The following is a 20,332-nucleotide window of genomic DNA, read 5'->3' on the forward strand; positions in this document are numbered from 1 at the left end:
ACTCTACATGTAGGCCATGGGTGTTTCGAGAACAAATTTCTCACAACAAGTTACAAATGGAACTTTACCTTGCAGTTCCCCAGAGTATAGAAAAGAAACGTCCGTGTGAGAGGTTTTCCCCTTTTCGACGATTTCAAAGGCGTCTGCAAAAACTGTGGCATCCCGCTTCAACGTCATCTTGAATTTTCTGCAAGGCAGGAAAATATGCATATGTTCAATAAATAACATACCAATGTATATGAAAGGTTTCCTGCCATAAACTTGAGTAACTTTTTGAACAAGAGGATGGAAAAACAACAAGGCGGGTAGACAGAGAGATCAAAAAAATATTAAATAAATGATATACCCTAACTATATTGCTTTACGGTGCATTGCATGGAACAAAATCACATCCACTACATCAGCCTAACTACTACACCACCTGGTAAGATAGGTGAGTAGATGTAGAGTTAAAAATATTACCTCTATAACATAGTGGTAGATGATGTAGTAGATTAAATATTTTTGTAGGTCAATATTGTTGACCTTGATACAGTTCCATACAGCCCATTAAATAAAGAAAAACATGTACTAAAAATCAAGTAATTTTCTACAAACTGAACCAAATGAACACAACCTGGTTCATAATGTAGGCCGCACGTGGTGTCTACCCACCTAGGTAAATTACCTTAGGTGAACTGAAATTTTAGACCGTTTGTGGACAAGATTTTTACACGGACCAAACAAAAAATAGGGGCAACTAATAACGTGGGCCTCTGGCGGGACACTGAGATCCATCACCGCTCACATAGGATCGCCATAGAAACCTACATGCTTTTATCACCCTCAGAATGTCACAGGTTGACTACGCAAATGGCCTAAGAGATCCATGGCTCTTACAACGCGAATTGCACAGTATCCAAAACACCGCAGCAAGACTGTTACCACACCTCCATTCAAGGGGACACATTACGCCAAAGTTGCATGATTTCATTGGCTGCTGATATCCAGACGCTCCGCCCTTAAGGCACTTTGCATCATGCACAGAACTTTCCAAGTAAAAGGTCTGCAGTCCCTGAAAAATGGATTGTGAAGAAAACAGAACACTCTGTTCAAGGCTAGCGCCTTGACTAACCAATCCTTACCACAAGATAAATGCCATTGGAGGAGCAGCATTCGCCTTGTAGGTAGCAAAGCTTAGTAACACTTTGCCAGCTAAGATATGAGGTATACAAAACCATCTCAAGTTCAGAAAGATAGTTTAGACATAGCTTGTCTCAAGTAAGGATACATAATCACCAATAGTGAACCTCCCTACTTTCTTGGCTGCACAAAACCGAACAGAGTCAGACAAACAAAATTTGTCTGAACTGAACTCCAATTCTGACAGAGGATCAAGGCGAGTTTCAGGAAAAGCCTTATAACTGGGAACCACCACAGCCGAGTGTCGTCACTGCAGACAGGGGAATAGGCCTTTAGTTGTCTGGGTGACCCTAATGACAACGCCTGTGCCAAGCTGCTGTAACCTAAGGAGACTGAAATATACCCCTACCCAAGACAGGGCCTACAGAAACAATAATACTAGGAAATCCTGAAATCAGGAAAGACATAGGACGCTCCTAAGCTCTCAGACAACCACCATCAGCTCTCGATATAATCCACACAGTACTGAGAGGTCAAGCTTCCAATGCATGAAGAAATCTGCGAATCGTCACTACGACCGGTGCTGCAAAATACAGAGAACTTGGATGACTGATTTAACCTATCCTTGCAGATCTCAAGATGGTCCATCAACCAGCTCAAAACTCAATGGTGTAAAGCACTTTGAAATCCAGTTAATACAATGACAGCTTGCATCAGGGATGGCCTCTTATACAGCCCTTACCGGTAGATTTCTCAGCTCAGCACTCGTACTTATTCAGCAGCCAAACTCGCCATCTATGGTGGTTCTTGGCACACCCGCAACCAAGACACCATCAGACTGAGAAGTGTAAAAAAGGAAAAAAACAAGGCACCAGGCATTTTCCATGTATGCACTAAGGATCTGGAACAACATCCTGTGTTCATCAGGACTGCCCCAACACTGGTCTAATTTAGGAAATAGTTGAAGACTCACCTCCTTAAAGAACACTAACTCACAATGTATTAACTGCTCCCATGCTTATGACGAGCCCAGCTCGTCATGAGGCACAGTGGAGCTGTGCTCATGACGAGCTGGGCTCGTCATAACGGTCGCGCCACTCCCACGCGCAATTGATTCCCTGCCTGTGCGGGAGAATCAATCAGTGGGCAGAGTCGTGACGAGCCCAGCTTCTTCATGAGCACAGCTGGGCTCGTCACGAGCACAGTGCCGCCGCCTCCCCGCGCTGCGGGGGAATTACCCCCGCGGCAAAGGGGTTAACCACCCATCACACAGTTACCTCTCCTAGCATCTGCTTGTCTTTGACCATGTACAGTGCTCTGCTGCCTTTTGCCTAGGTTCACGCTATAGAAATACTACAGACATACATACAAACACACCTATTTCTCTCTGGTCCTCTCCAAGATTATAAATAAACGTGTTTTCTAATTGCGATAACAAGAAAAGTAAATGGCCAATGTCCTGGGGATCATGCATATTAAATAAAAACCCTCATGGAAGACCTGCAAAGTAACTAGCAGCATCTCAATAAAGTAAACTGCCCGCGCTCTCACTCACTCTTCTCTCACTTTAAGCGCTATGACCAAGGATAGGCACATCACAGTGGTCACTCAAGCACAACAAGGAAACACTTCCCACATTGTGTTTCATTTCAGTGGTGTGTTGTGAACTTCAAATATTTCTTAGAAGATTTGTTTGATGTATTTACCACTCCTGCCTGTCATATTAATCATTAATATAAAGGAAGACAATCTGGTCACCGTAGTCCAACGATCATTTACTTGCTATGTTGTAAAAAAAGAGTCACGACTTTATATTATTTTATTCAGCATGTATATAGCAAGTAGCACCAACTAGTGCGACATTGTGGCGCTCAAATTGTCCTAAGTGGTTACAGGTGAACCTGTCGAATTAATTATAAGAGTGTGTGGTTTTCGTAAACGCTTTGTTGGAAGAATTGGATGTGATGTGTGTTAAACGGATTCAATGATATGTTTGGGGTATTAAGCACTATAAAAATTCAATAACGATAAAATAGACCAGACGTGACACAACTGGTTGAGAGTTACTTAAGGGGTTCTATGAACCAATAAATCTGTATTAATGTGGATCGATGCTTTGAGAAGATTTATACTCTTTTAAAAGAAAATATAAAGTAGTACCCTGTTTTTATTTTTATAAATGTAATTTTTTTGTAAACCTAAATAAAAAATGTTTTCTAAAAAAATAACTATTCAAATTAATTCAATATATAATTGGCTAAATCACATTGCATGCCAAACATCTGTGTACATCTCTTTGACGCTACAGCGTCCCAACTTCAGTCTCAGAAATTTTTTAGGAATTTAAGTTCATCAAATATTTTATTCATGTTTTGAAAGGCTGTTTTTAGGTTTTGCCTGGCGTAAGACTGCGCAGACATGCGCAGTCTTGCTGGCGAGATTTAACGTTTTAGGGTAGATTTCTCTAGTGGGCTTTAAGCCCCGCCCCTCGTTTCCATTGGCTGGGGTCACCGTTTATGCTAAACGGTGGCCAGCCATTGGAAAAGAGCATTTAGTGACGTACACTTTTCTCTTTCAGAGCCGTCCCAGTTGGACTGGCTGCCCCGACTTACTGCTGGCGTAAAAGGTTTTCTTATCTTTATGGGGCCAAACACATGGCCCCATAAAGATAAGAAACCAGTCATGCGAGTCAGTCCAACTGGGACGGCTCGCGAGCCAGTCCTACTGGGACGGCTCTAAAAGAGTGAAGCAGTGTTTGCTCTTGTCTGCGGCGCGCGGTACCTGTTTGTTTTTGGGTGGAGGGAAGCGGTACCTGTCTGTTGCTGGGTGGAGGGGAGCTGCTGCTGTAGCTCTGGTCGTTGCTGTTCGAGTCTTGTGGCATGCCTCGTGGCCTCTCCTTATCACGTACCCGGCTGCCTGACTGCAGCGGTGTCTCTGTCCGCAGCGTTCCGACCGCGTCATGCCAATTAAAGTATTATTATACTGTGGGAGGGCCGAGGCCGTTGTACTCTGCGCCGCACATATTCTGGTTGTCATCGGCGTTTTGCCTGATTTCAACATGGCGGTAGTGCCCTAGGATCACATATCACAGATACAACCTGACTAGCGCACGACGGACCGAAGGCGCTCGCGTGATAGAGGCAATAGCACCGCGCGGCGGAGGGAAGGTGCGCGCGCAGGCGGCTGGCACGCCCCCTCGGCGTCTGTGTTGTGTGTTGAGGAGAAAAGACGTCACAAGATGGTGGCAGCCATGCAGCAGGCCCGGTGCTCTGCGTAACGGGACTGAGGGGGGCGTGTGCAGGACAGCTGAGGCTGTGTGAGATTCGGTAGAGTGCTGACTCAGTGGCAGAGCTTTTGTGGTCGCTCAGGAAGGTTTGTTGACCAGAGAGTCTCTCTGTGAGGAGAGCCACCTGCCCGCCCCCTTAACTCCTTCGGTGCTCATGACGGAACGGTTCCGTCATGAGCCACGGTTGAGCTGTGCTCATGACGGAACCGTTCCGTCATGACCACGCCCGCGCAAGATTCCGTCAGCACAGCGGCGGAATCTGCGCAGCATCGAAGGGGTTAAAGAGGCCCTGTGTGGTGAGGGGCCCTGGAGGCCATGGAGCTGCCCGGGCCGGGCGGCAGTAATGTGCCAGGCTTCCTGGCGAAGCTTTGGACCCTGGTGGAGGATCCGGAGACCGATCCACTCATCTGCTGGAGTCCGGTGAGTGTCCTGGGGTGGAGGTAGACATAAAATGCTCTAGATACACCATCAGTGGAAGAAGCGTAATGGGCAACGAGTGGGAAAACAGAGCCCCCCCCCTTTCATTTTCATGTCTTTCAGTCTGACCCCTCAGCACCCTAGTGTAAACGAGATCTTAGCAGATCGATTCTGCCCAACCCCCAAATCCATGTGCGCAGTAGGGACCAGCAGGTGGTACTGATTGGAGAGGAGACAGGGCAACACATTGCCTCCAGCTCTTTCTCCCCAACCTGGAATCTCATACTACTTCCGCCCTCCATCCCCAAACTCTTCCGTCCCTTCCGCTGGTACTCTCTTTTACGGCAGAGAACAGATAATGTCTCCCACTTTATCGCCCAAAATTCAGTTACTGTCTAGCTCTGCCCTTTTTAGACCCCTTAATCTCCCGCTCTGTCTTTGGACTGACTGTCCCTCTGGCTTTTTCTTACCCTCCCTGACTCTGTCCTTCTCTGTCCCCGCTCTGCCAGTGGTCGTCTAATTACCCCCTGCCTCCTTCTACCTCTCTCTGACTCTGTCCTTCTGTCCTCTTACTCTCCCCGCTCTGCCTGTGGTTCTCAACTGCCCCTCTTTCTCTGTCCTGCGCTCTTACTCTCCGCTCTGTCTCTGCCCTCTCACTCTCCCAGCTCTGCTCTCTCTGCCTCCCAGGCTCTCTGCGCGCTTATACTCTCGCCGCTCTGACTGCCCCTCTGTCTCTGCCCTTCTCTGCCCTCTGCCCTCTCACTCTCCTAGCTCTGTCTCTGGTCCGACTGCCCTTCTCCCTCCTCCTACCGCTCTCTGACTCTTCCCCGCAGTTCCCTCTGCCTTCCAGCCTCTCCCTATCTGCCGTCGATATCTCACTCTCTTTCGGTGACATCTTTCGCTATGCTTGGGGGCCGCTGTGGTTTCTGGTAAAGCGGCGCCGAGAACCATGAAACTGGAAGTCACGTGGGTTGGAAACAAGCATTTAAAATGCAATAGGCCTTTATTAAGTTAAAGCCATTTGCTTTGCTATATAATACCATTAGCAAAGCAAATGGCTTTAACTTAATAAAAGGCGAGGCCTATTGCATTTTCAATGCTTGTTTAGCATGTTGGGGCAAAAACTGGGAAAACGACCCCCTTTTATTTCTGGGGTGCGTAGTGACGTTGTTTTCCAAACACCACTTAGTTCTTTGAGAACTCGTCAGGCGTATGGAGCCCTATATTAATGAAACCATAAAATACAACACTGGGCGGACAATTTATTCCCTCATTTCCTTTCTGAAATATTTACCCGGGGCCGCTCCTGCCACCCAGGGGCGCTTTGCAAGGGGGGGGGGGGGGGGGGGGGGGGACAGCCTTGAAATAGGTTGCGTAAAGCGGTCGTCAGCTGTTGTGAATGGCTTTGAAAATGGCCCACTCTCATGTGGACATTTTCGTTTCCCTAACACAACACAGACAATAATATTGAATACAGCTCCCTGAACGCGCACTTCGGCTTTTCTCGGGTTCCACGAGAGGGTGACAATGGGGGTCGCTGGTGGGGTGAGCAGCGAGGTCTTCCCGACCCCCTTTGGTGCTGGCACAGAAAATGACCCCATCTTCAAGATATTGAATTGAACTCGCTTAATATGAGACGAAGTGGTTTTACCCCCAGAGCTACCGACTATGAAACTGAGAAACCAGGGGCCATTGGTTCAAAGCTTTTTTTCGTTCGCCGTTTGCAAACGCAAAAAGGCATTTTTTTTATGTAAAAGGCCCAATTTGCGATTCAGTCATGGGTTTGCGATTCGGTATTTGGAGGGTCCCTGCCTAATACCGTATCGTAATTTAAGTCTGAATGTTTTGCGACTCTCCAAATTACAGTTGTGAGTGTTTGTAAAAACATTTTTAAAGAGCAAGCAGTGGTCCCACGGACCACTGCCTACTCTTAAAAAGTTCAAAGAAATCTTTTCATTTTTCTTTTTGAAAACCATCCCACTTTCTTTTAAGGAAAACGGTCTGCATTTTAAAAACAAGCATTGAAAATGCAATAGGCCTCGCCTTTAATTGAGTTAAAGCCATTTTCTTTGCTAATGGTATTGTATAGCAAAGCAAATGGCTTTAACTTAATGAAAGGCGAGACCTTTTTTTTTTCCGGATGGGTGGATCACAGTTTCGGCGGGGGATGGGGCGGGGCAGTAAATACAGCAAACATTTGGGATGTAGGTTATTGGTACATTGAACCGCTATATTTTGCAATTCATTGGCAGTGTAACTTCTGCATGGAAAGTGAATGAAAGTCGTTAGTGGTGTCGAGGAAGAGTTCATGCGTGTGACAGTGCTCTTAGGGGTACCAGGCACAGAGTTTTTATATTCATGAAAGGAAGAGGATATGGGATGCATGGTACATCTACGAATGGGACAAATACAGATTCTCTTGTGACAGGTGCTGTAACAGATATAATAGACCCCCCCCTTGGTGATGGTACAGCATCCAGGAGGGGAGGGGGGATCAGGTGTCGTGACCACGATGTGCTGGGTGCAGTGTATGAGGGGCGGCGCGTTAGGGGAGGGTGAGCAGGTGAGCAGGGCTGGGGGCTGTGGAGCGGGCGGGGGTGACCAATTGGGCGGGCCGTCGGGTCTGGTCTGGTGGGGGGCAGGAGGGGTGGTTACTCTGCCAGGCACCTAGGGAGCACCACCCGGAACCAGGGGTTTGGCGCCATACGGATGATAGCACGATTCTGTTAAGGGGGAGCGATTTCGGAGGAGATTATTAAAGGTTAATTTGGACTTTGGGGTTCTTTGGCATCTGCGGAGGTTGTCGATAATTGCAAAGAAGGGGTTGCATTTTTGCTTTTGATGCCGACATCATGGTCGGATAACATTGGTTGCGCCCAGGTTTGTATGCTGCGGAGATGTGGGGAAGTGGGAGGGAGGCGGCGGCACTGGTCCGGGTGCGGACAGGCGGCCTCCAGCTGTGCCCAGAGGTGGTCTTCGCAGTCCTGGGGAGTGCTGTTGCGGGGAGGCAGGCAGTTGGGGGGGATGAGGGAGGGGGCACCGGCCCTGGTCGGGGTGTGGGGGGGAAGCACTTGGGGGCGCCATTACTACGGTTAGGTCCAACCCAGGCTTGTGAAAACACGTTCAAATTTAGAATAAAGAACACAAATTGCTTTTACTTGCGAATACAGGACTTGCTGGTTTTATTTATTTTATTTTTATTATTAATTTATTGTTTAGAGTTTTTGTATAGCACGAATTCGACCCGAAGGTAAACTGGTAATCGGAGTTCTTTACATAATTGAGAGAGAAACCGTTACCCAAGTTACATACTGATAAGACATTAAGTATGCGCAAATGCATTGCGGCAGTACACACAGAAGTATACTTAGCCCTGATTTTGAAAACCCTCTCACTGCAAAATGCCAAGGAGGTGCCTCATGGCTGGTGCAGGGATGCGTCGGGGGCCGGTTGACGAGGCCCGGCATAAATTTCGATCTCGGCGTGTGATCCTTGGCGCATTGTTGAGCACCCGCAGTATTGAGAGAGAGGAATTCGTCCGGGAGTGACGACGCAGCAGAGGGGGAGGGGGGCATGGGGGCGCAGCAAGGTCTGAGGCAAAGGAGCGCCGAGGTGCGCTGGGGGGAGGCGTAAGGATGGGCAGCAAAAGGTCGGGTTACGGGGTAAGGCGGGGAAGCAGGCCTCGCAGGGGGAGGGTTGTTGGCAGCGGTAGGCCACGCATGAAAGGTTTTCTTGTCTTTATGGGGCCATGTGTTTGAAACACATGGCCCCATAAAGATAAGAAAACCTTTTACCACAGATGTAAAGGAACCGAGCCAGTCCAACTGGGACGGCTCTAAAAGAGAAAAGTGTACGTCACTAGACGCTCTTTTCCAACGGCTGGCCACCGTTAAGCATAAACGGTGACGTCAGCCAATGGAAAAGAGGGGCGGGGCTTAAATCCCACTACAGAAATCTCCTCTAAATCATTAAATCTCGTCAGCGAGACTGCGGATGTCTGCGCAGTCTTACGCCAGGCGAGACCTAAAAATTAGTTTTATTGAAAAGCAATCATAGAGATGGTGGTCTGCTGAATATGAATATTAATGAGGTAGATCTATTTACAACCCACTGGGAATCAAAAAATGTGTAAAGCACACATTTGTACATGGGTGTTTATGATTACCAAATAGCTCATCGCAAAAATTCGAAATTTGGTAATTGCAAATGATTACCTATGTACATCTGGCCCCAAGTTCGAGTCTCACCGGCGGCACAACATCCTGTGATTCTGGTCAAATTTCTTAATCTCCCCGTGTCTAAAAAATGAATCTGTCTTTCTGTACTGTGACTGGTGCTCATGTAAATCGCTCAATACAGTCAGGTCGAGTTAGTGCTACATAGAAACTAGTGAAAAAAATAGCGCTTACTACCCGTGATGTGGCATTGAAGCACTTTACACCGGGCAGTACGGTGCTCTTGAACCAAAGGTTTGAGATTCATTGACTGGTTATAGTAGGTTATTGGGATTAGTCTTGTGCTCTCAAGGAAACTATTAAATATTGAGTTCTATAATGTTCAGTTCTGGAGGCACCGCCTTTAGAAACAGATACAGGGCGTCTGGCCCAGGCACCGAAAGACCAACATTCATAATGGATAAAACCAGTGTCTCCTTTAAAACACACAGTGCTATTCTGAATCACAGCTTGCATTATGGTACTTGTTGTCCTGCGATTTCTATTATAAAAAGAGAACTACGAGTACCAAAATGCAACGGGGAAAAAACTGAAGCGATTCAATTACTCATGCATGGACCTGGGAAATCTGAGATTTCTGTCACCCATGGCAGGGAATCACCGGTGAAATGTTGTGACTGAATCATACACACAAAAACAAACTAGTTCATTAAAATATGCAAATGTTTCCGTTTGCATTATTATTGTGAGCTGTGTCCCAGTTATGGGTGAAAACATCTAAGCGCCGGGACATAATCAGGGCCACTATGCTGTTCTGCGGCCCCAGCTTTTCCCACATAATTATGAATCTACCACATATGCCATTATCTCCTGCATAATCTGCAGATGTGTTATAGCTTAAGTGGATCAAAAGTTACACAAAAAAGCTCAGCGACACATGTTCCAAGGCAGTGGAAAGCCCTTCACAAATGTTGACTGGTCCTCTCTCAATTGCTTATTGCTGTATTTAGGTGTTCAACTGCACTAATAAAGTGAAATATTTGTCCATACAGTGTTTCCTTGAGTAAAAAAAAATAAAATGGATACTAGCACAGATTTCTGCCTTATTTTGAATTATGGGCTCTGGACGGGGCATCAGGAGACCTCTTTCCAGCTATGGTGGTGGGGGGCTCACGGTGAGGTTACTGTGTCCAGCTCTGACAGCCACATCTGAAGTACAGTATCTGGTTCTGAGGGTCACCTCTCCAATGTAGAGTCTAGTTCTGAAGAACACATCTGGAGTAACCTGTGGACCTGAGGAGACCCCATCTGGAGTATAGAGTCTCACATGGTTTTCGTCTGTCCTCTGTAGGCCCTCCCAGAGGTACTTCGTCTGGTTCACAGGTTACTTCTAGAATATTGCGCCTGTTTCTTGGGCATCCTGGCTGGTTTTGAATAGTTTGCCACTTATGGCAGCCTAATTTGGAATATTGTGTCCAGTTGTGAACTCGGATCAGGAATACTGTGCGGAAGCTGCATTTAAATTATTTTTTATGCACCTGTGTTTACTAGTTCAAGACACCACATTTGAGTATTGTGTTTTATTCTGAAGGTCTTGTGTGGTAAAATGTGATGGATTTTTGGAGCTAGATCTGAGAACATTGTCCATTTCTAAGAGCCACATAGTGCCTGTTCTGCACATTTATGGGGTTCATAGTTGGGAGTATTGGACTCAGATCTGGATGCAGCATCTGGAGTATCGCGTAAGGCTTTAAGGACAGTACTGATGTCTTTTCCATGAACTTTTCAAGAGGCCACATCTGAATAACTCAACAGCTCCTCATCATAAGAGTTGTGCTCTGCTGCCATATCTAAAGTATGATTCATTCCAGTGCTTAATTTGTAGAAAGAAAAAAAAAGAAGTGCCAGGGCCCCTGTCAGAAGACTGCTGCAGCTTGCACCACCCATCGCTCCCACTAGTGCTGCCAATGACAGAACTATCACTACTAGCCATCACACTCTAGAGGGCACATTAACAGTTTTGTGTTCAGCTACGAACGCCTCTTCTCGATTATCGTGTCCTGCTCTACTGAAGTGCGACAGATACGTACAAAGAATTGGATCTAAGGTACTACTTCGGGAAGTCTAGATCAGGATGATCTATGAAGATCCATCTTCAGAATGATAAGGAGAGGGTAGTGACTTACAAACATACGCTAGCAAAATAAATTTATGGGTTAGAGTCGAGGTTCCTTACCATTTCACTTCTGTGAAGCCCGACAGAATTAATTTTGGAAGCAGGGAGGCTTTCTGAATCTCCAAAAATATACACAAATATACCGAAACAAATATACATCAAACAAATACACACATTATGAAATATTGTATTTAATTCTCAAACAAAAAATATACAGCACTTTTTTTCATTTTGAGTGGAAGATTTGGGATTTTCAAAATTTGGATTTATTTCTAAGTCTTGCCGATATGAAAGACTCTAACTCAGTCTTTTTTTCTCCTAATGAATCCTCTCTTTTTGTAGACACATACCACTGCTTCAATTGTGGCCACCAGTTGCCGTGCTACTGCTGTACTTGCACTACTCCCACGAATCAAGCTCAAGATAACAACTTTGTTTTTAGCCTCCAATTCAAATTTCCTACTTAGAGAGCATTTCAAACATTCTGTTTTACATTTCGCTTCTTTATGTGTATATACTTTATTAATCTGCTTATATAATTAAAATTCCTAAATTGATTGGGCATTGCTGACCCCAAGTGGCCCGTGCGCCACAGGTCAAGAACCGATGGTTTAGAGCACAAGGCATATAAGGTCTTGTATATAAGGAAATCTGTAGAACACGGGGTCTATAAGGTCTGTATAAAAGGAAATGTGTAGAACACAGGGCTATAAGGTCTTGCATATAAGGAAAGACATAGAACATAGGGCCTATAAGGTCTTGCATACGAGGAAAGGTGTAGAACACAAAGCCTAGAAGTTCTTGTATATAAGGAAAGGTGTAGAACAAAAGACCTGTGTATAAGGAAAGGTGTAGAACACAAAACCTATATGGTCTTGAATATAAGGAAAGGTGTAGAACACAAGACCTGTATATAAGCAAAGATGTAGAACACAAGGCCTATAAGGTCTTATATATAAGGAAAGGCGTAGAACACAAGCAGTCCTATTAAATAAATAAGTTAATCATTTTACAGGTCAGGTTTCCACATTTATTTCTTAAAATGTGAGGGAGGTGAGAAAGGTTTGTAAAGATATCAAACTCTACATGTTACGCAGTTTGCAAAGCTTGCAGGTTCCCACTCTTGTGGCAACTTCGATTGCAAGAAAGGTTTTGCCCAACAAAAAAATCCCCCTAGTACTCACACATTTCAATGCTCAAGGGGAAATTAGGAGATTGGCTTGTGTATGTGTGTGTGAAGGACGCGTGCGCTGCCCACATTGCAGACATGTATGACATTCATGCGCATGTGCATTTAGAGCACTTCTGTCTTCTTTTCACAAGTATACTTTTTTATGGTAGGCCTTTCTACATCTTTATATATTGGCCCTTATGTCACCATTATTTGATTTCGAAACAAAGACTTCTATGTAATGAAGTACTGAGTCTGCAGCATAGAATACACTGAGAAATGTCACTCAGGCTGCTGAAAACACTATTCTTATGAGCCTGAGATCCACTGTTGATGAAGCTATACTAAAACCAGGGCCTGTGGAATTATGTGGCATGGGAGGATCAAATTGTGCAGCAGGATTGACTAAATTATGTGGCAGGAAAAGGAAAATGATGTGGTGTAATGCAGCACATTTTGTGATAGTATTACTTCATTATTTTGACATTTTTACCCAGATGAACACGGTCTGGGTAAAGGTTTCACCTTCTTATTACCAGTTTAACCTACAAATACAGCAATAAGCAAGATAAAGAGGCCCAGTCAGCCTTTGCAAATGACCCTCTACTCAGAGGAAACATGTCACCACGTTTCTGGTAACTTATGATTAAGGCTTCCTGTTTTCCGTTTTTACTGATTTTTACACATAAATACAGACAGAAAACCATTTATTTTCTGGTCTGTATTTATTTTTAAATATGGCTAAAAACGGAAATTTGGTGCTTTTTGAGTGATTCTAAATACACTTTGCCATGACTGCCAGGCCAATAACTGTGTGGATTGATTGGTAAGGGGGTTAAAAAAGAATGGCATTTTAGTAAAGAGTCTTAAACAGTAGTAGATATACAGAAGGCTGATGCTGAAATGTGAATATTTTCATATAAATGTATTGATTTATCTTCTGTGGGTGTTCATATCACTGAAACCTGAAAGGCATTCAAGCATGACTGCATATTTATTGGTTAAATAAATGTGGAAATATACTAGTTTCAGTTTACTTTTTTCACAAAACCCATAATAAATATGGATAAATACAGATAAAGTTGACAAAAAATAAATATGGATAAATACAGACGGAAATGAGGAAAAAATAAATACCATAAAACCGGGAGCCCTACTTATGATCCGTTTGAGTTTGAAACAAAACATTTTTTTTTTTAAATCTGCGGATTATGCAGCAGATGATGGATTATATGGCAAGTGAGGCAAATTCATAATTATGCGGAAAATCCAACTGCCGCAAAATCACATAATTGCAGTAGCCCTGACTAATGTTTATGAAAAACGGATCATATTTCAAACATACCTGTGATAAGCATGAAACTCCAGTGGAACCAGCCCATCTTGCTGATCAGTGGCTCGCTTAGCTCGTTGGTGGTTTTCATGTAAAGCCTCTCTGTCATAGGACAGCATTTCATAGTATCTTAAAAATGGTTTGGAAACATCAGTATTAAATCCTGAAATAGTAAAACGTATTACAAATTTATTAGAGTTACATTTTTGTTTTTGTTTTACTACATTCATTAGTACATTTCACAACATTTTGCAAAAAAATACATTCATAATATTCTTGTGCACATTTTAGTGCTTTAGAAATGTGCAAAAGTGGGACTCTGTTTCCATTTATTAGGTCACTTATTGGCTGCCACTGGCATTATGCGGGAAGGGAGGACCAAATTATGCAGCAAGAAAAGTCAAATTGTGTGGTGCAACGTGGCACCTTTTGCGTTAGTATTACCTCATTATTTTGGTATTTTGACACGTTAACACTTTAGGGACAAAGGTTTCACCAAATTAGTACCACTTTCATACTCAAATAAAGACATAAACAACAGAAAAGTGACAATCAACGTTTGCGAAGGGCCTCTCATGGCGCAGCAACACGTATTGCCGCATTTTAAGTAACTTTTGATTCATTTGGGCCAGAATGTTTTTTGTTGCTAAATTTGCAGATTATGCATGAGAATATGAATTATGTACCAAATGTGGCAAATCCATAATTGTGAGTAACACTTGGCGGAGTCGAAAATTGCATAAATTCTCTGGCCTGGCATATTGGGTGAGTCCTCTTTGCCCATTGCTTCTTTGTTGTGTCATTCACATTTTCTGCCCACTCCAGTTTACAGCATGGGGCAGTGGGTCAGCCCACTTCAACCACTGACTATGAGTGGTGGCATTCTGCACTTTCACAAGGAGCAGATCTGAATACAGAGCAGTTTCTCTCTGTCCCAGAGACTTCAAAAGCAATCCGTGGTTTTTGAAGCAAAAATATATTTCGCTTTTAGTAATTGGTTTTTAGAATGCCAACAACTTTAGGTTTAAATCTTTTTTATTGATAAAAGACAAAATGCAGTAAAACAATGCAATGCGCTCTGCGGAGAGCCAAGCGGATGTGCAAAAACAATAGAGCGTAAGACAAAAAGAAAACAAAATCCCAAACCCCCTCTCTTCTCCCATACCCCTCACCCCATATTCGTGCCCCCCTCCCCACCACCCCAGAGAGCAACAAAGGGAAAGACAAAGGGTATCGCGCGGAATCTCACGTTGGTGAGGGTTGGATAGGATCATGTATCAGCACCGAGAGACGCAGTAAACGCAAATATCTGGGGCAGGTGAGTTCCCGAAAGTCAGAGCTCAGCAGTGTTACAATTCCGCAAACATTGCCCTGTCCCCCTGAAGCGAAAGGGAAATGCGTTCCATGTCCAACACATGCCACAACCTGTGTAACCACCCCTGGAACGTGGGAGTCCTATCTGTGCCCCAGTGGGATAGTATGTTCTGCAGGGCTGCACCCAAGGCAATTCCCATCTGCCTACCTCTGCGCGATTTAAGGGGAAATGTAAGCGGATTGGGCAAGCCCAGGAGAACATATGCTGGGAAATGTGGTATTTGTGTATTAAAATGTTTATCAACCTCATCTAGGAGCTGTTCCAAGTATGACGTAAGCATTGGGCATCCCCACAGCATATGTGTCAGCGTGCCCTCAGACCCGCAACCCCTCCAGCAACCTGGGAAGCGGCCAGGATTACCCTTATGTATTCTGGGCGGAGTGAGATACCAATTTGTCGCTATCTTGGTAACAGTTTCTATGCTAGAGATATTGCCCGCCAAGTGTCTAGCCCAGTAAAAAATGTCCCCCCATTCCTTTTGTGATAGGGTTCATCCCAATTCTGCCTCCCACCACCTCTGTCCTGCAGATTTAGCCAACTGCTCCGGATGCCGCAAGAGGTGGTAAAGCTCCGTGATGAGACGCTTCCTTGACTGGTATGCAACCACGTCTCATATGTGGTGAGCAGTCTCTCTGCCCCCTGGCGATTCGAGGGCTGCATAACCCAGTGGCATATCTGCTGATAGCGGTATCGCTCAGTTTACGGCAATGCAAAGTCAGAGCGGAAATCCTCGAAGGTCAAGGGACCCTCCGCATCGAACAAGTGGCTGATCGATCCGTGCCCCTCTCCGTCCCAGTGTTTGAAGACTACTAGATCGAGGCCAGGAGTGAAATCAGGATTGTTGGTTATGGGTGTGAGCGGCGACGGGGAGGTGGTAAGGCCGCAACGTACAGTGGTCGCATCCAGGCCCTTACGGTTGCCCGTGTGACCAGTGACCTGTAGAGCTCTGAGGGGTGATGGGTTTTAGGGATAAAGGGGATCTACCACAGGGACTGATCCGCCAAGGCACGCTCCATAAAAAGCCAGTGCTTTTCAGACTCATCTTGGGACCATGCCAACAGAACCCGCAACTGGGTGGCCCGATAATGGCGATCTATATTGGGAATCCCAGGTCGCTCTCCACTGGGGGTCTATAGCTCAAGTCCCCATTTATCCTGGGTTTTTTATCTGCCCAGACGAAGGAGAGAAACTCTTTTTGAAGTGATTTCAAAATGCCAGGGGGAGGCCCCACAGGCAATGTTTTGAAGAGGTATAATATTTTCGGAAGCACGCTCATTTTGAGTGCCGCCACTCGGCCCAGCCAAGAAAGGCCAAATGGTTGCCAGCGATCGAGGTCCCGCCGACTCTGTGACAAGAGATGGGTATAATTTAGAGTGACTGTATCTTGAATTGAGGTTGCCAGCGAATGCCAACAAGTTTGAAATCTTCCCAAAAATGCCGTTTTACAAAAACCAAAACAAAACAGGCATTGAACAATGTCAAACAGCTGCTCCAGATCTATTGTTTGTCTCATTATTTGATATTACAAGCGCTCAAACAAGCTTAAAATGTATGTCACTTCCAGATAATGCTTTGTTACTATTATTGTTATTTAGAGCCTGGATGCCCTGCTGGGTGAGCTCTCTACAAATCTACAGATTGATTGATTGATTGATTGATTTATGGTCCCAATCATCAAATGACCTAAAACACAGTTTCCCTCTTTTCACTCAGCAATATTGTTGATGGAGAAAAACTGATTAAGTACAAATCCAGTCAACAGAAACTCAAGGGCAACAGGAGTTTCTCCGCCTCTTGATTTAACATCAAATTACAATAAAAATCACAAAAATAGTATTCATTTTTTTACTCAGGGACAGGTAGAGCTCCAACATGATGTTTTTTTTCGGAGCACTCAATATTTCAGCCTCATTCATGCAAATATAATAAAGAACGCAGAATATCAACCAATTCTCATTGCGGAGGTTCCGCCCCGAGAGTGAAGACTCTCCCATGACTACGCGGCCTCTGCCACGAGTGTGGAGACTCCCCCATGACTACGGGGCCTCCGACGCGAGTGCGGAGACTTCCCCACGACTACGGGGCCTCCGACGCGAGTGCAAAGACTCCCCCATGACTACGGGGCCTCTGGCGCGAGTGCGGAGACTCCCACACGACTACGGGGCCTCCGACGCGAGTGCAAAGACTCTCCCATGACTACGGGGCATCCGACGCGAGTGCGAAGACTCTCCCATGACTACGCGGCCTCTGCCGCGAGTGCGTAGGCCCTTTGTGAATCAGGCGCTGTGTGTTCTTGGGTTTGAGTCTCATTTTGCGGTTTGCTCACAAGGACATTATGAATTTTCTGAAATACCTTTTCACACTATAACTCTTTCAGTTGTCGCAAAAGTCTTTCCAAATCATAAAGGGGGTTCTGGACCCTTTCTGAAATGCAAACTGTAGCGGACGAGAAAAATATGTTCCCATGATTTTTGTGCATTACTATTTAATGTATCAGTGGTTTGTGCCCACAATTTCAGTTGCAAAACATTGAAAAATGACTATTATCTCTCAAGTTATATGGGTAACTGATTAGCAAAGGTGAAGCGGTCACTGTTGGACCACTTTTCACCAGACAACGGCAGGTGGGACAGACCACTACTGCCTGCTCCCTCTGATAAGTTCCCAATATGGGGGAACATTTTTTATTTTCAAAGTATTAAAAAACACAGCTCCCGTCTCTTTAAGGAACATGGGATGCTTTAAAAAATATCTCCATATGAGAAGCAAATGCAGGGTTGCTGGTCTGTTGTCCCTTGCAGGACTCCTTACCTTCATTGCAGCTCATCCCAGTGGGTTGTAAAATGTGACCTGCCTTAGTATTGCAGGTCCAAGCAGGAAGAGCCAGGTAGCCATGGAGCTACATTACAAGCCTGTCGGCCTAAATCTAGAGATTAATGAGCCATTGTTAAATCATAGGAAAAAAACTGAGCTATAAATGTATCGAGATTTTATAGGAAAACATGAGCAGCACTGTGTTGGAAGTGTTCCTGTCTCCATGTAGGAATATTCCACATTGGTCGGTATTCTTGAAGCAAAACTCTTTGCAAACCCATTGAGAATTGGCAATTTGTGATGCAACCTATTAGCAGAGTCCCTGGAATTATGTGGCCGGGTAGAACCAAATTATATGGCAAGGGTGACTTAATTATGCTGTAAGAAATGAGAGCAAACGATAGGAATCTGTAAAAAATGCAAAAATCTGTGGCCAGCTTACTTTCCCCCGAGTATGTGGGACCCAGCATGGAGGTGTCCTTGAATGTGAGGTGAAATCAATGTGGAATAGCACTGCAGGGACAGAAACACCTCTTGCTGTACCTCTGATGGTTAATAGTTTCCATATAAAAACTCAATAACAAGTTTGAAAGGTATATGTTTTTCAACATGTTCCCTACACTCTAACAATTGCTCTTCACTGCCCATCCTTTAATCTCTGGAGGAGGTCCTGCCTATGCAATGTTTCTAGAAATAGCTCCAGCACCTTAGCTCTATGGCTCTTCCTCCAGGGACTAGTAGCAATGCTAGATACACCAGCTGTGCCCCATAGGTGAGGCCTACACACAAACACACACGTGCAACGCTTGTGGCAAGGCGACTGAGGCGTGAATACAATTAGAGCTTCCGGTTTTATGGTATTTTTGTTGTTGTTGACTTTTCAGTCTGTATTTATCCATATTTATTTATACAATACAATATTCATTTTCTGCTAATTTTATCTGCAGCTATCCATATTTACTTTGAGTTTAGTGAACAAAGGAAGCTGAAACTAGTATATTTCCACATTTATTCAACCAATACATGCGCACTTATGCTTGAACGCCTGAGAGCTTTCAATGATACGAAAACCTACTGTTGATAAATCAATGCACTTATATGAAAACATACGCGTTTCAGTATCAACCTTGTGCATACTGCTGTTCAACATTCTTTGCTAAAATGGCGTTCTGTTTTTTAACCCTCTGCCTGTCAATCCGCATAGCTATACGCTTGGCAGCCATGACTGATAGCATTTAGAATCACTCAAAAAACAATCCAAGTTCCGTTTTATCCACATTTAAAAATAGAAACAGACAGGAAAAAGAATGGGCTTCTGCCTGTATTTTTCTGTAAAAATCTGTAATAACGGGACACATAAAACCTTATTTAAAATGCACCCTTGTAGACCTTTAACCCTGTGTCACTTTTTTCCTTTATTAAAATACCTTTTGTCCATTGTGTCTGTTTTCCACAAGCCCACAGGTGTTCTTGCATATCAGAGGTTTCAGGCAATTTCCACTTACTCTGAACCAGACTGTGATTTGGCCAAAGGGGGGGTCCCCACCCAAAGGGGGGTCCCCTCCCCACATTACACCTAGGCAGTTTGCAGGCCTTTAGTAACTGATTACAAGTTGTTCTCCTTGAAAATGAGGATTTCGGCAACTACCCACGTCTTAAGCAGAAAAAACTAAGAAATACTACTTGTTAAATTAAAAGGCTGAACAGTAGTGGCTCCTGGAGGGAGTGCTGCCGGGCGGTGACACGGGGCGGGGGAGGGGCAGGGTGGGGGGCAGTAAACTCTGGAATACGGCCGAACGGAGGTAAGTAAACAAATAAATAAATAAAAAAGAATCTCCATAGTGCGCACTGCATTGCATTTGGCAATGCAGCGCTCAATGGGACATTAAGCGTCCCAGAATCACAGGACGTTGAGCCTATGCCGAGACTCGAACCAGGTTTTCCAGCTCTCAAGTAGGCAGCTTTTAGGTCACATCCTCTCTCACCAGGTAAACCCAGAAGAAGCTGTTTCACTGAGTCTAAGTGAATTTTACCAGCCTTATGATATGGGTATACATGAGGAGTGTGGTGGAAGTTGCACATTCCAGATAGCCCACAGCACTAGAAGGGAAGCAATTGTCACAAATGGGCTATACAAGTAAAATGAATGTAACATAATTAAGGCTCCCTGTTTTTCGTTTTAAAGGATTTTTACAGATAAATACAGACAGAAAACAATGTGGTTTCTGTCTACACTTATTTTTTAAAGTGGATAAATACAGAAAATTGTGCTCTTTTTAAGTGACTCTCTGTGCCGTCTTTCCTGAATTATGGGCCAGCAGCTGAGCTGATGGACAGCAAGGGAAATAAAACCAGGATGAAGTAACGGCATATGTCAACATACATTTATGGTATATGCTAGTATTGGATGTTTTGCTATGTAATATTTGACAGCTTAAATAGCTGAAACACGACAGACATCAC

General features: G+C 44.5%; 1 protein-coding gene across 1 annotated transcript in view; it reads right to left on the minus strand.

The window, feature by feature from the left end:
* The window catches only part of LOC146772571 (disintegrin and metalloproteinase domain-containing protein 10-like), an 83,023-nt gene that overhangs the window by 49,710 nt on the left and 12,981 nt on the right, over positions 1–20,332 (minus strand). Inside the window, exons 2-3 of the mRNA XM_085636924.1 lie at positions 13,693–13,843; positions 69–187 (exon numbers count right to left, since the gene is read on the minus strand). Coding sequence (XP_085493050.1) covers positions 69–187; positions 13,693–13,843 — 270 coding nt within the window. The remainder of the gene's footprint in view (positions 1–68; positions 188–13,692; positions 13,844–20,332) is intronic.

The sequence above is a fragment of the Triturus cristatus genome, chromosome 12, assembly GCF_964204655.1.
Source record: "Triturus cristatus chromosome 12, aTriCri1.1, whole genome shotgun sequence".
NCBI lineage: Eukaryota > Metazoa > Chordata > Amphibia > Caudata > Salamandridae > Triturus > Triturus cristatus.